Below are 16,286 nucleotides of genomic sequence, written 5' to 3' on the forward strand. Positions count from 1 at the left end.
AATGGGGGTATAATGTAAGCTGGTCCCATATTTCATCACAAGACATGCTGAATCTATAAAATAGTGCTGAAAATTTGCACTAAAAAAGTTTTGGGAGGAATGAGACCCCAGGAAACATCTGCTATCTTTATACATCTTTTCTTGGAGACTTTCAGCAATGCTGTGGTGTGCGAGAAAATGCTTGCAGTCTGCGACCATGCTGAGTTACAGCTCGTGAGGAAAAAGGGGGATTTTCACCCCAAATGCTCAGTGACTCGGTTGCATATGTTGGATTGAATACTGGAAAAAGAAGTCAGTAATCTCCTTAGTAACTGCAAACCAACTGTATGCAGTTGTGGTCCAAACAGTCGATGTAAAACTAAATCCAAGTAAGGAGAAAGCTGGAATGCAGTAGATCTGTGAATGTGAGCTCCTCACATTTGTTCAGGGATCGGTATGTAAATTTTCTCAGTGGCCATTCTAGAACCTGATGGACATCTGGCTTTAATTCACACCTGTGAAAAAGAAAGAGCAAAATTATTTACAGTATGTTTCCTTGGTTCTGACGTGCAGAATTATTTTCCTCAGAACAGATGAATTTGATCTCCTTTTTTTTTTTTCCTGTTATTTGGTGCTGGGCTATAGCTATCAATACCTTTGCTGAAGTAGTGGGGTTTTGTTTTTTAGCTCTCTCTTCAAACTATACAGAACTCTTATTTGCAAAACCTGTTTAGCCAAGAGGACTTCAACGGACTATGATGCGAAAGGCTTCTCAAATATTTTCTTTGGTCTCACATTTTTTTTTTGTTGCTTTTTGCTTGTGGGCAAAGGTAATTATCTGCTCTGTACTAGCAAATCAAAAGCACCAGTATCCTAAAGCATCATTTGTTGAAAAGCTCTCTAGGAAATCTTTTGCTGTCTGTGAAGCCTTACTGTAAGATACTTTTTAAACCAGATTTCAGAATTTGTGCAGCCTCAGAAGCCTCCTTTGTTGGCACCTGCAAGTTTGACTTCTTTTGGACTTCATGAACAAATACTGTTTTGTTTTTGTATCTTTATAATTTTGTGTGTAGTTTCAAATCTAGTTTATGTTAGAGGCTAAGACTGTTAGATATTAGCCCTTTATAATTATCCTGTATGTGCAGATTGTATGTTTATACAATGCTCTACCTGTTGTACAGTGTTTTTGAGATGTTACCATTTAAGATGGCACTTTATTTGAAATAAAAGCCTATTGTTTCTCAGTCAATAATATTTAATATTGCTGGTGATTGTGAGTTGTATGATGTTATATTGTGCCGTTGGACCACAAAGAGCTGGAGGTGGGAATTGGTGGTTCTGGGGGCTGTCCTTTTTCTGCAGGTGATGTTTGAAATGTGATTCTTGAGGTAAAGTGTTTTTGGGGGGAGAGGGCATGGGGAGGGATTGAATGGTTAATTTTTTGTCTTTTTTTTTCTCCCCTGTCCCCAATGATTTGTGGTATTGCGTACCTTGTTCTTTCTGCTTGTTTTTTTCTTTACTATTAAACTGCTGATGTTTATTTCCAGGAATGTTTTGCAAATGTCCTTCTCACTCTTCCCCTCTACAACTGTAGGTACATTGTTCCTTTTTATCAAATAAGCACGTTTGAAGCAAGCCAAAGATAAAATAAGAAAAGGTCTTAATGTCACGTAAAGGAATGTTTCTTAATGTGTGCAGATGTATAAGTAGTGACTATATTTTAAAACTCTTCTATATGATAATGCATTGCTTTCAGCTAACTGACAGATTTATGTTAAGTTAGAAGACACGGAGGATTAGAAGCGTGCTGCGAGGAATATCGTTCCAAATTAAACTCTTTACTTACTAAATTTGACTCAGTGCTTGGCTCTCAGCAGGGCTTTGTGTTACAGTACTCCTTGTATTGACACCTTTTACTTCTAGAAAGAAGATGCTTTCTATTTCAAACGGCTCTTTTAAAAGCAAAGTAGCCTACTTATTTCTAACTTAACATAAAGTTGTTGCATGGTCCTCTGGGATGATGGGGTGTTCATGCAAGCTTGCATTTCTTCCTGTAGGCGTTCGTTGTGAAACATCTTTTGGAGTATACCCAACAGAATGAGTCCAACCTGCAGTACAGCTTGTTTTTAGTTTTTGGCATCTTTATGACGGAAATAGTGCGATCTTGGTCCCTGGCACTAACCTGGGCTTTGAATTACCGCACGGGGGTTAGACTGCGTGGAGCTATCTTGACAATGGCATTTAAGAAAATTCTTAAGCTGAAGAACATCAAGGAGAAGTCTCTTGGAGAGGTAAGCTGCAGCATCATTTTGAAAATGGCAGAGGTAAAAGGGGTATGCAATGTGTTTCTATGAGAATGAGCTGTGCCTTAAATCTGAATAATCTATTATGTGTATTTTTCAGCTCATAAACGTATGTTCCAATGATGGTCTAAGGATGTTTGAAGCTGCAGCGGTTGGCAGTTTGTTGGCTGGCGGCCCTATTGTGGCCATCTTGGGAATGGTTTATAATGTGATTATTCTGGGTCCAACAGGCTTCTTGGGCTCGGCTGTCTTCATCCTTTTCTACCCAGCAATGGTGAGTTGGAAAGACTGCCTTCATTTTAATTAGGTCAGACGTACATACAGTTTTGAATAAAAGGTGTTGAAATGTACTAGATTTAGCCTGTTTATGGTGCTGCATGTTATTGAAGATGTTTCTAAAGATGGTGTATGAAGCAGAAATTTGGAAACAGGAAGCTCAAAATTACAAAGAAAATTAGCAAATGGAAATAGGAAAGCTGAGAGATCTGAGATAAATATGCATAGCTAAATTAAACTGCAGAGTGTTCAATTGCTTGTGGTTGAGCTTCGAAAGACACGAGGCCTCCAGCTGGTGTATAGGAGCTCAGTGGTGCATGAGCCCGCACTGGTCTTGATTTCAACAAAAGATGTTGAAAAGCACCACATCTGGGAGAGGGGGTATACTGCTGCTTCTACTTCTGCTGAGCTGTGAGATAGTTCAAGCCAAAATCTTCTTGCCTCTAAAATGCCCTGTAAGACTGCTGAAGATTTGTCACTGTATTTATAATACAAATTTTGAAAAGCATGGAGGCTGAATACTGTGAGGGCCACTTTGGTCCAATTTGTCTGACCAACAGTAAGGATTGAAATAATGGGAATTATATTTTAGGGGGAAATGAGGAGTGGAGTTTCATCATCTTTTCCAGTTCTTTTCAGTGGTCCTTCTCTGTTGGCAGCGAGTCAAAAAGATTGCAGGAGTCTGAAGAAGGGCAAAGAGCTGAAAACTTCCTAAAGTAGTGTGGAGTTTTTGAGTTTCAGACCAGGAATGGGATGAATGTAAGAGTAGCAGATACTTAGAAATATGTGAACAACTACTTATTTTTAGATTGGTTTAGTAAAAATGTTGAAACTGTTTTACCATCTTCATAACACTATGGTAGAAATTGATCTGTCTGTACAAAGTCCGGCTCGCTTTTTTGCTTTATGGGACCAGGTTAAAAGGTTGGCTAAAATGGACCCTACTGTTCATTTGCCATGAGGGTCAACTTGGTGTGTCTTTAGGTTAGTGTGTTTGTAGTCTTGGTGCTTCAGAAACTTTAACAAATCTGGTACTGTATGAAGACAGGTTGGGATAGTTGGCCTTGTCCAGCCTGGAGAAGAGAATACTCCGGGGAGACCTTGTAGCAGATTTCCAGTATCTGAAGGGTGCCTACAAGAAAGCTGGAGAGGGACTTTTTACAAGAGCATGTAGTGGTCAGACAAGGGGTAATGGCTTTGAACTGGAAGAGGCAGACAAGGAGTAATGGCTTTAAACTGGAAGAGGTTAGGTTTAGAATAGGTAATAGGAAAAAAATTTTCACTATGAGGGTGGTGAGGCACTGGAGCAGATTGCCCAGAGAAGTTGTGGATGCCCCATCCCTAGAAGTGTTCAAGGCCAGGCTGGATGGGGCTTTGAGCCACCTGGTCTGGTGGGAGGTGTCCCTGCCCATGGCAGGGGGGTTGGAACTAGGTGATCTTTAGGGTCGCTTCCAACCCAAAGCATTCTATGATTCTATTCAGTGTTGGTAAAAGTGCACACCTCTTCTTTCACAAATTCTTATTTTTGTTGAAACTTGCTATTGTGAGTCTAGTGCTCAGTGCAGATGGGGTGGGAGGACATGAATGGTGTTTCCAGCCTGACTTTTATGTTAGAACAAGTTTCCTTCCCCCACCTTTGAATCCCTTTTTCAGATTCGGAATTGGCTTTCTCTGGTAATCAGAGGAGTTGAATGTACTTTCTTAGTTGCCATTAATATTAGATGGTGTTGCCTTTTGTTTCAGATGTTTGTATCACGCCTCACAGCTTATTTCAGAAGAAAATGTGTATCGACAACAGATGAGCGCGTGCAAAAGATGAATGAAGTTCTTAATTACATTAAGTTCATTAAAATGTATGCCTGGGTCAAACCATTTTCTCAGAATGTTCAAAGTGAGTTCACACAATCTGTAAATGTTTCCTTTTGTGCAGATGCCCCACTGTTTAGTGCTCTGCCCTTAGTCCTTGTAGCTTAGTACCATAGATGTTGATGTACATGCAATGTAACAACACTTTCATCCTTCAGGCTTCCTATTTGTTATGCATGATGGGTTGGAAAAACAGACCTGCTTCTAAAGTTTTGCCTTCTGGCATAATGATGTTTGTGGCTTGGCACTAATCTTAAATTTTTATCATTTTATTCCATTTTTATCATTTAATAAATGTGCTGGTTGCTCCATTTTTAAATAGAGTAAGAAGACCTGTATTCATATGGAGATTTAGGGACTATTATAGTTTGCTCCTCTGTAACTGTGGTCTTTATAAGAAGGTATATAATGTGATAAATGCTAAAGCGTGGAGTTAGGCCTCTCTTACTCAGTGTTTATAGTGCTATGGTAGCGTCTATTGTGTATGTAGCCCTGAATCATACTTCAATTTATATTTCTAGAAATCCGTGAGGAGGAACGTAAAATCTTGGAGCGTGCTGGCTACTTCCAGAGCATCACTGTGGGTGTGGCTCCCATAGTTGTAGTCATTGCCAGTGTGGTGACCTTTTCTGTCCATATGATCCTTGGCTACGATCTTACAGCAGCTCAGGTAACTTACTGCAGTGTTGAAAATATTCTTTATTATATTAGTACAGTAGTTTTTTCTGCTAAGCCATTTCTCTTCAGCGTATTTATTGCTTTGTGGCTGTGCCTCTGCTGCCAGGCTGTAGCCTTGCTCACAGGAGTGAACACCTGATGGGTGTGACAGCAGCAGATGTAGTCTTATATTTTGCACAAAAAGCTCTCAAGTGCTGTTTCAGTCCTCATCTTTCCCAAAACAGGTTTTGAGCTGAATGTAAACTAGTGCTCCTGTTTGCTATTCAGACAGGACATCGGGATTACCGAATGTTTTTGTTTTACAATGTGCTTGGATGCAAACAGCACAAATCTGTCTTAAAACAGGATTTGAACATGGGCCTTCACAAGTAGTAAGCTAATGCAGAGTTTGCTAGCTGCTGCTTTTGTTAGACCTACAAACACTGCAGATGTCTGTCTTGGTCTATTAGAGAGCACTGGAGAGTTGGGTAGATCTGCTGTTTTCTGCTGTTCGAGAATTTGTTGAATATTTAAATGGTTATTCTTGGACTCTGGGCCTTTTCTGTGGTTTTGAATTGCTGCTGTGACAATTAAACTTTTAGAAGGTTGGAATTATTAGTATGTTGCATCCAAATGTAATTCTCTTTCTTGTCTCATTTTTAGGCATTCACAGTGGTTACTGTCTTTAATTCAATGACTTTTGCTCTAAAAGTGACACCTTTCTCAGTGAAGTCTCTATCTGAGGCATCTGTTTCCGTTGACAGATTTAAGGTAAGCAGTCATTTGGCCTTGCAGTTTTAACTGTAGGTGTGGAGTGTTGTATGTGTATAACAGATGCTAAGGGAACACTTGGAAGGTAGTGTTGTTTTAATGACTTGAGGAGTTCTTTTTCTTTACACTTAGCATTCCAGATTATTTGATTCTGCAAAAGAGATACGAATCTAATGAAGGAGTACTAGAAGTTTAAGACAATACCTGTGTGGGAAGCAAAATATTCTTACTTAATGATTTTAGGATTTTGATGTTGGCCACTGTAAGAGAATACAGTACTAGATGGCTCACAGTATTATAATTCTTAAACTCTTTTTTAAGACCATATGCATGAAAAGACAGTGAAACATGTCTGCAATGAAATGTCATGTTTTGCTTATGACGCTCTTTTTGGAAATGCCATGTATTATGTGGGCAGCTTTGCACAAACTGTTTTGTTTGTAGTTATGAAAAACTGAGGTTTTGTATTTGCAGACCAGATTAAGTGACTGAAACTCCACTATATGAATAAAATGCAGCAGTGATCTCACAAAACAAAATCTGTGGCAGGAAATTATAACAGTTAGTCCTATCTCATCCTTCAATCCCTGTGAAGTGAATACGCTGTGTGTACTTTAGTATGAACTCAGAGGACAGGCCTTTATTTTGTCTTCTCTCTTGAAGACAATAGTGCATTGCACATTGCAGAAATTTCCAAATAAGATTCCACAAACATTGACAGAGGTATGGATTCTGTGTAATGCATTCATGAAACAAATCTGGGTGTGAGAAGAATGGGATCTGCAGAGTGGTTTTGAGACCCCATTGCTTTTGAGCATTTTTGTTTCGTCTTCTGAGTCACCCCAAATAAGGCTTTCTTAAATCCACATGCACTGAAGGGAGTTTTGGCAGGGAAGAGGAGGAGAGAGAAAAGGCAAATTGTAATATCTCCCAGTTTGACTGTAAACAGTGTAATCTGTGCGGAGAGTGTAACACAAGGTGGGGATACTCTAACATGACAGTAAAAATGTAACTGACTTTTTGGCTCCGTAAATGTGTATGAGCTTTCTTATGAAACTATGATTTGGGCAAGAGTAAATAAGGCTGAGAACTGAGAAGTCTTTAATTGCATAAGGCTTCTTAGTCCAAAACATAATTATGTAAGTGGAAAACATTTTATCTTATAATTAAACTGTGTGAAAAATCTCTTCCTAATCTGTGTTGATTGTAAGTACTGATGGATGTGGTGGAAAACATGATACAGTGGACTTAATGGCTTACTTCTTAGTGTCAAGGACCCCAAGACAGGTCAGTTAAATTTGTGAGAGATTACTTTTTCCCAGCAGAAAAGTTGAAGGGTAAAGGCTGAAGGTAAGTCATTCCAACTCCTTCCATAACGAGTTGGTATGCAGGACAAGTCAGTCACTTAGCTCCATAGTAACCTCTTCTTTCCAACCCATGTATTCTACTTATGCATTTTAAATCTGGAAATTACAGAGCTGCATTTGCAGTGTTAAAAGAATAAGCCCCTCATATTGCATCCAAAGTATTGCAGTTCTGTAAAAGTCTTAGTGTATCTAAGTGCTTCCACCACATCCAGGAATGCCCCAGCCATTTATCAGGCCTGGAGTTAGTTTACACTAATGAGCTACCTTTTGCTCTTCAGCTTCCTCCTACTATATAGCCTGATGTGTTTTGCTGCGTGAGTGTGCCATAGGCTTGTCTCCCAGTCTTGATCAGGTGTCTCATCTTTACACCTCTCTCACAACTCCTATCAGAGTTTATTTCTAATGGAAGAGGTTCATATGATAAAGAAAAAACCAGCCAATCCTCACACCGCGATAGAGGTGAAAAATGCTACCTTGGCTTGGGACTTCTCCCACGCCAGCGTCCAGAGCTCACCAAAGTTGACCCCCAAAGTGAAAAAAGACAAGAAAGTCACCAAGGGCAAGAAAGAGAAAATGAAGCTGCAGAATGAGGGACAGCAAGCTGTGCTGGCAGAACAGAAGGGCCATCTTCTAGTGGACAATGATGACCATCCTAGCCCTGAAGAGGAGAACAAAATCATCCACCTGGTTAACCTTCGGCTTCAGAGGACTCTCTACAACATTGACTTTGAGATAGAAAAGGTAAGAGAAGAAAGGAGGAAATCTGAGCTTTCAAAAGGCCTCACTTTTTAGCTGTCCCTTGGAAAAGAGAGCTGTGTATTTTTGCATGAAATGAAGCATCTTGCTTTTGTGCACTCCTGTAATATCCATGGCAACTGCAGTATCCAGGATGCAGTGTCTGATCTTGATGTAAACAGCTGTGCCTTTTTAGCACACTAGATCTTTGCAAACAGCCAATGAAACAACTGCAGGTTGTATGGCTTTCACATCTAACTGATGATTTTGCTGTTTGTAGCTCTTAATACAGTATATGAGCTGTTGACCTTAAAGAATCAGCAGGGCAACAGGGGTATCAGTGGGGTATCGGTGGATGGTGTGTTCCTGTAGCCGTTTAATAATTTTGTCGGGTTACAGCTAAATTCTGGGTGAACATTTTAGGTGGTTAGGTGTTCTAATGGAGCATAACAGTGCTTTTCATTGAAGAATATGCAATTGTCTTCCCTGACAATTTTGGTACACAGGACACAGATATTTTCAAGAATTTAAAGTACTTGGAGTCCTCGTTCTAGGATGGGTAAAAGTATGTAAAATGTCAAAGAAAAAGCATTGAACTTAATATGAGACATCTTCTACAAATACAAGAGTTTTGTAGTCTGGCATTTGGATGCTGTAGGAATGGCATCCATGCATTTATGAAGATATTTATGGTTAAATTGTCTCCTGTAGTCGTCATATAAGCAGAGCGATAGTTGAAACTATTTTAAACCATAAAAGCTCTGTATTTTAAACTTTCGAGAAGGTTGCATACAGTTTAAAAAATAGCCTTGAAAGAAGAGTACACAGTTACTTGAAAATGTAAAGGCCAGTTTACTATCACAAGTTTGTAAATGACAGAAAGCCAGTAATTGTGTTCCACAAGTGGCTATATACCCTGTTTGTCCAATGTACCTTTTTTTACAAAAGGAACAAAAATAGTTTTAATGAATTAATTGTTTAATGTCGGTATCAACCCATCCATTTTATTGCAGAGAAATGTTTCAAAGTGACTGAATTCTAGCTTTTTCTTGGTATGCCTTCCTTAGAGAACTGAATCTCATAAGCCATGAGTTTTACTCGACATGCATATCCCAAATTCTGTTTTTCTTTTGGTCTTTCCCTCTTTATATCTTTCCTTATCACTCTCAAAAGCATGTTGGTGCATTCTGTTCAGGCAGGCCTCAGTGCTTTTGGCTGAGGGCAGCATTCTCTGGGTCTGTATCAGGACCAGACAAAGGGAAGCTGATCTTAAAATACATTCATTTTTACCTGTGGAGTTGATTCAGTTTTAGTCCGCTGTGGGCTAGTATTCACTCTTTATTATTTGAGAGTTAAAATATGGGTTGTTTTGCTTTTTGCTGTCTGTTACATCTCTTTTCAGCTGTCATTAGTACCTCAGAGGAAACAGCTGGGCATTAAAGGTAGTCCAAATTCTGAAAGGGATGGAGAATATAAGAAATAAGTACCATAATTATTTTTTTTCTGTCTAGGGAAAACTTGTTGGTATTTGTGGCAGTGTGGGGAGCGGAAAAACTTCACTTATCTCAGCAATTTTAGGACAGGTGAGAAAATCTGTTTTGACTACTTCTGCTCTTCTCTTTCCTATCCCCTATTTCACCTATTTATACTCTGTAGAAAAAAGTCTGGTCTCAACATGGAATAGCATAACTTCACAGTTTTATCTTTAATTTTAGATGACCCTGTTGGAGGGTAGCATTGCAGTAAATGGAACATTTGCGTATGTGGCCCAGCAGGCCTGGATCCTCAATGCTACACTTCGGGACAACATTCTTTTTGGCAAGGAATATGATGAAGAAAGGTTTGTCAGAACTGTTTGCTGATTTTTATGAAAGCTTAGTAATTCTTGACCCAAGTGTGGGAAAACTTAATGCCGAGTGCAGTTTAGCTAAAGCCTACAGATCCTTTGAGTCTGCCTTTAAGTCTCATTTGAGAGCCTTCCTCTCGCCCGTGGTCACCATGGCTGATGGCTGTCTGTGCCTCTGTCATTGCTCATTCGCAGTGAGGGCTGTACCCTGTGTTGGAGTACTGTGTGACCTCTGGTTTTAGCAGCTGCTGTGGAGGAGCACTGAAGTGGCATTTGCCCTTGCTGCCCTGACCTTGCCCTCTTAAACACAACTGCTGTTTGCAATATCTTGGCACCTTCCATGGCACTCCCCCTGCAGGGCCTTCCCTGTGGCCTGTGCTAGCTATCCCTGGAAAAAAATGCCTCCTTTCCTTGGCAGTGCTTCAGAAGTAGGTGATTAATTATTATCCTCAGTTTCCTCCTGGGAATCCAAGGCAGATCATTTATTGTAGGCAGGTGAAATGTCTGCTGTTAATGTAGAAAGTGAGATAATGCTGCAGTGGCTGGATACTTGAGGGGGGGAAACCCCCAGTGTTCTTACTACTTATCTAATTGTTCTTTAGATACAATACGGTGTTGAATGGTTGCTGTCTAAGGCCTGACCTAGCCATCCTTCCAAACGGGGACCTGACAGAGGTATAAATTTTGCTTATAGTAAAAAAAAAATATGTAGATGAAGAACAGTCTAGTTCTGGTGGACTGGACTGGAGTGAGGAGAACATCAATCTGGTGTGCACGTAAGCCAAGCTGGTGAATGCACCTTCTTGAGTTTACCAATGCAGGCCCTGGGCTACTGAGAATTGTGCCATGTTTTTGAATCAGATGTTGACAGTTTGGGAGTTTTTAATTGTGCTGTAAATTTAGCTGCCTTAACAGGACCTATTGGAACTTGTTTTAAAATAGCTAAGAAAAAAGCTTGGCTATGTTAATACAAAAAAGGTAAAATAAGCAAGACTACTGCCACATTTCAAATGTATTAATCTTGAGTTTGAACATATAACGCATTTCACAAAGTAATGGACATCTAAGCTATAGAATATATATATTAAAACTATTTAATATTCTGTGTGTATATGTGTATAAAAATATACTTATATATAAAAATAAAAACATTATGGTCTGCTTCATTCCTGTCACATCTTGAGCTCTGAGTATCTGTGTTGCATGGTGCTGTAGAAATAAAATAACGTGTGTGTGTCTGTACAGATTGGTGAACGAGGGGCTAACCTGAGTGGAGGACAGCGTCAGAGAATTAGTCTGGCTCGAGCCCTGTACAGTGACAGGAGCATTTACATCCTTGATGATCCCCTTAGTGCCTTAGATGCTCATGTTGGAAATCACATTTTTAACAGTGCAATAAGGAAGCATCTGAAGTCAAAGACTGTCCTTTTCATCACTCATCAGCTTCAGGTACTACACAACCCTGTCTGTCTATAGGATGCATGGTTTACGTTTACAAACTAGGTTTGCACTGAGCACAGTCTGTTTGTTTGATACCAGTGCTACTTGGTGTCTGATCAGTACTGGTAACACTTGGCTAAAGAAAATTTACCAGAGAAGTAAGTACCTTGTTAAAAAATACTTTTGCTAACTTGCTTTAAAGCTGGTTCATCCCATTGGAAAACACTTAGATTTGATGTCAGTAAATCAGAATTGATGTATTCTGGGATATTTTTTGCCATCTTCTGTGTATAGAAATTAGTATATCGGCATTTGCAGTGTTTAAGTATCTTGAATTGTGTCTTCCATAAGAGACTGGTTTTGATAGAACATAAAAACTTTTTATTTGTGTAGAGCGAGAGTAATCATGATGCTATTGTCACTGCAGGACCTTTAAAAATCAGATGTCTTATATGGAAAGAGGTGTGTTGTGTGCAAATGTCTATAAATTACTGAAAAGGGTTGTATAGGAATGTGTTTGATTATCAGCTGTAATGATAGAGACTTGTTCTTACTACCATTTTCTCCAGTATCTTGTTGACTGTGATGAAGTGATCTTCATGAAAGAAGGCTGCATTACTGAGCGAGGAAGTCATGAGGAACTGATGAATTTAAATGGGGACTATGCAACTATTTTTAATAACCTACAGCTGGGAGAAACACCACATATTGAGGTACATATTTGTTTATTTTAAAGTGCTCTGAACGTTGACCTTTCTGATGAGATGAACCAAATGGCATAGTTGGAAGACAGGAAAATGGCTTCATATGTTCATGTGTTGATCTGACCGATAGACTTCCTTTAGAATAATTGGTGCTTCATAAGCTCTTTGTATTTGCAGTCACAGTTCATATTTAGGGAATGCGTAATAGAGAGGACTGCCCATAAGCTCATGAGTTGAACGTGAAAGTAATGTATCGTCTCCTCTGGTGACGCTCAGAGCAGGAGGCTTGTTGTGTCTCATTGTATACCTCACTTCCTAATTTACTTCTTAATCTCCACTGTACATGTCACTTCTTAAGAATCAAATCAGCACCAAATTCTTACTGGTTTGTCGTACTGTTTTTTCACATAGGGTGTGACTGAGGCGCAGCGAAAGTGATATAACTTGTTGAATGTTAGATGTACCAGTATTTTGGAAGTGTGACTGAAAATGCTTTGTTTTGGTGGGTTTTGAGGAAAAAAAAATAATTGCTTGGCACTGCTTCTGTTATGAAACAATCGCTGTAAATGCAAAATTGGATTTGTGCTCTGGTATTTTAGTCAGTGGAAAAAATGTAAATCTAGAAAATAACAGTAACCATTCAGTAGGACATGCATTTAAATTTTGAGCAATTTAATTTTTCCCACCTTCCTCTGGTTTGTTTCCTGAAATTATTCTTTGGAGTTAAGCAACTTTGCTGCTTTTAATTTGATGATGATTTACTTCAAGTTTTGTGTGCCGTTTCTCTTAGAAGGGATTAAAAAGCACATCAGCAGTTTATTTTTTTTAAGAGACAAGGCTCCTTATTCACAAGTTGCAGACACAAAAAAAAAAGTTGCTGAAAAGGTAGCATTGTGTGATATACACAGATATAGAAGGTGCTTGGTGAAATTTTCTCATGGGAGATGTTAGTGAAAGAAGCAAAAAAAAAATAATGGCATTACTCTGCATATCCTTTCTGAGGCCTGAAGATTATAGTTCTGCCATTTTAACATTAATGTAATGACAGTTAACATGAGATTCTCCAGCCAGCATGCTTGGCTGACCTTCACTGTCTCTCTAAACACTAGCTCATGGAAAGAGCATTAATTTGCATTCCCTGTTGGATAAGAAGAAATGGATGGTAAAGTTAGATTCTCTGTGGTTTGACATGTATGAGATATCACTTCTCACATAAAGTGTGAGAAAATGACCCTGAAGATGGTGTATAGGGGGTTTCATGTAATGTAGGCTGTCTCTGAACAGGTAGTAACTTCCATTTGTGGGAAGGTGGCTGGGTTTAGAACAGTAATTGTGTGTGCAGTTCAGTGTTTGGACATTTGCTTTCTGGAAGACCAAGTTAACCGGACTTCATCCTTAGAGACATTCCATGAGAGCTTTCCTAAGTGAAGTACTAGGGTGTTTGGGGAAAAGAAGCCTCTTAATAAAATTGTGAGTTATTTTTACAAGGCGCAGGGGGATTGTATCTTTTTCTTAGTAGTAGGCATGTCATTCCTCTACCATCTATGCTCATAGTGTCACTGATTCTGGAAATCAGCCTTGCACACTACCAGTACAGATTGGTAGCAGTTCAGATTAATAAAGGAGGAGAATTTAATCCACCAGAGTTGGCAGTCATCCATAATAACAGCGAAATTATATACTCCTTGATATGAATGCTAAGCTATTGAAAGCCTTTGTCCTTAGCAGGCAGCTTATCAAAAGTTTGGGTTCAGATATGAAAATGTCAAAGCGAATTACTCTGGTATGTTTAGTGTCATTGTTTTCCTGCAGATTAATATAAAGAAGAACACAAACAGTTCACTGAAAAGACCCCAGGATAAAAGTACCAAAACAGGGTCTGTGAAGAAGGAGAAAGTTGTAAAGAAGGAAGAGGGTAACTATGTAATCAGATTTCTGGCTGTAATTATTTTATATAACAATAAGCTCAAAACATTTGCTTTCGAAGTGTATTATGAATGTACCTCTCAGGTTTTGAAAGCTGTCTCAAGTCCTGGTCACTCAGCGTGGTTGATAGGACACAGGCAGTGTGCAAAGGACATTCATTAATTCATTAAATGTGGGTGTCTGCACAATGTTTTCAAGTTCAATCATGCTGCCGCTGGTCAGATGCCATCGGCACAAAGGAGCCTGAAGTACCCCGTCTCCCACACCACTTCTCGGTCCTATGCTAAGAGGGCAATGTGTACACTTTGGTACTCGCACACTCCTAGGCAGGACATAGCATTTATGTATGAAGAATTGGAAGATCTGACCTCTGTTTTGTGGTTCTGTCTGTTTAATGTTGACTTTGCTTTTGAAACCCTGCTGAAGTTCAATAGTGAGGCTGATACCAGCATAGTATTTAAGTCTGTGCTGACAATGCTTTTTCAGATGTACCATGACATGAATGATTCTGCAGAGGAAATGTGACTTTTTGCAAAACTCTCTGAACCATTGAGTTCTACGTAATAAGTAATGTCTGTGTTTCTGAAAGTACTCTGTACAGTTTGAAAACAGCTGTAGTTTCACTTATGTTCACAAACTTACAGAAGTTTCATGGATCAGCTTTCTTTTCCTCACTCCCTCCTCCTCTTTTGTTTCACAGGCCAGTTGGTCCAGTTGGAAGAGAAAGGCAAAGGCTCTGTCCCATGGTCTGTTTATGGTATCTACATTCAGGCAGCTGGAGGCCCCTGTGCATTCCTCGTCATCATGGCACTGTTTGTGCTGAATGTGGGCAGTACAGCTTTTAGCAACTGGTGGTTGAGTTTCTGGATCAAGCAAGGCAGTGGAGTAAGATAAACAGCTTTTCTACTCTTGTTTCTAATGGGCAGGGGGATTGCTCTCCTAGACTGATCCCAAGCCAGTCCTATGAGACCAAATGATGCTTCCTAATATAAGCAAGTTCCCCAGGAGGTGATCTCACCGGAGAGTTCATCTCCAAGAATAAGGGTGCTCCACTAATAAGAAAGATGTAAGAGCTCATGTGGTTTTATATCACCCTTTTGTTCCTTGTTAGTCTGAAAAAAGGAAGTAAAAATATGAAAGGGGCCAACAAGCTGCAGGAGGAATTACTAATCTTAGTGCTGTTTTTTGTTTGAACATGTCCTTACATCTAACAGGATAATCTTGTCAATGTATATGGCTTTAATTCAAATGACTTTTGGGAGTTGCTTTGAAGACTGTGATGACCTGGAATGGTTTGGGACTTTTCCCACTCTAGGGGCTTTGACTGCAAGTCCTGTTGCATTTAAAGATTCAACTATAACTGCAAGATTTTTTTTTTCTGTGGGGGAAGCAGACTGCTAACCTCAGAGAGGAAATACTGAAGTGCAGAAGGCCAACAACATTAAAATAAACAATGAGGTCCTTAAATATACTTAAAGATTGAAAAAAAAATTAAAAAGAGAATAAAAATGTACAACAGTGTGACAGTAATGAAATGACTGCATACTGGCAGAAAATATCAACTGTGTTTGATAAGACAGTGTACAACCTATACAAGGTGAATATTGCGGTGTAATGTGAGTGGTGATATCTGGTGTTGTTCAGAAGAACACAAGAAAAGATAATAATGAAATAAGCAATTAGGAACCAAATGAAGTAGGTATTGTTATAGTATTTTCAAAGATATTGTAGGAAAAAGGCCAAGGGCTACAAATCTGCACGTCCAGTATCTCTGCTAGGGAAAACTTTATGAAGTATTCAAAGATCACTGTAGTACTTTATTTAAAGAAGAAATATCAAATATGGTGGGAGGGAAAGGAGGACAGTTAAATTCTATCACGTGTAATGTGTCCATGCTTAATCCTTGTCTTAACTAACTATTCACTGAAACTTTTCATTTTCTGCAGAACACCACTGTGACTTTGGGAAATGATACTGTCATAAGCAACAGTATGAAAGATAACCCTCACATGCATTACTATGCTGGCATCTACGCTCTGTCTATGGCAGTTATGTTGATCTTGAAAGCTGTTCGTGGCGTTGTCTTTGTAAAGGTATGTGTCAATGCTATTGTTTTTCTTATACACCCACACCCGCCCCATTCTGCATATTGCTGTCACTGTGGTTCTTTTGGTCACCTCTCAAGAGAGACTTTGAACCAGAGGAAGTCAGATCACAGATTGTGAGGTTTCCATAAGTCATCTCTTGGGGCTGCACCATGCTTTCTGTTAAACTTCTTCCTGAATTAATGGCTTCCTTCCATTGGTTGAAAGCATAAAATGCAAGAAGAAAAAAAAATAAAACAGAGAGACAATGAGCAGAATGTTTTTGGTGCCCTGGGGGAGGAGCAGTGGCAGGGAGGAAAACAATCTTTCAG

At 39.3% G+C, this 16,286-nt stretch overlaps 1 protein-coding gene across 1 annotated transcript in view; it reads left to right on the top strand.

Annotated features, from left to right (window-relative positions):
• The window catches only part of ABCC5 (ATP-binding cassette, sub-family C (CFTR/MRP), member 5), a 47,710-nt gene that overhangs the window by 18,975 nt on the left and 12,449 nt on the right, over positions 1–16,286 (top strand). The window contains exons 5-18 of the mRNA XM_009883328.1: positions 2,037–2,270; positions 2,383–2,556; positions 4,302–4,449; positions 4,946–5,094; positions 5,745–5,852; positions 7,610–7,960; positions 9,466–9,537; positions 9,670–9,794; positions 10,403–10,475; positions 11,046–11,249; positions 11,810–11,953; positions 13,757–13,859; positions 14,571–14,755; positions 15,817–15,981. Of these exons, the coding sequence (XP_009881630.1) occupies positions 2,037–2,270; positions 2,383–2,556; positions 4,302–4,449; positions 4,946–5,094; positions 5,745–5,852; positions 7,610–7,960; positions 9,466–9,537; positions 9,670–9,794; positions 10,403–10,475; positions 11,046–11,249; positions 11,810–11,953; positions 13,757–13,859; positions 14,571–14,755; positions 15,817–15,981 (2,235 nt within the window). The remainder of the gene's footprint in view (positions 1–2,036; positions 2,271–2,382; positions 2,557–4,301; positions 4,450–4,945; positions 5,095–5,744; positions 5,853–7,609; positions 7,961–9,465; positions 9,538–9,669; positions 9,795–10,402; positions 10,476–11,045; positions 11,250–11,809; positions 11,954–13,756; positions 13,860–14,570; positions 14,756–15,816; positions 15,982–16,286) is intronic.

The sequence above is a fragment of the Charadrius vociferus genome, unplaced genomic scaffold (assembly GCF_000708025.1).
Source record: "Charadrius vociferus isolate BGI_N301 unplaced genomic scaffold, ASM70802v2 scaffold214, whole genome shotgun sequence".
Classification (NCBI taxonomy): domain Eukaryota; kingdom Metazoa; phylum Chordata; class Aves; order Charadriiformes; family Charadriidae; genus Charadrius; species Charadrius vociferus.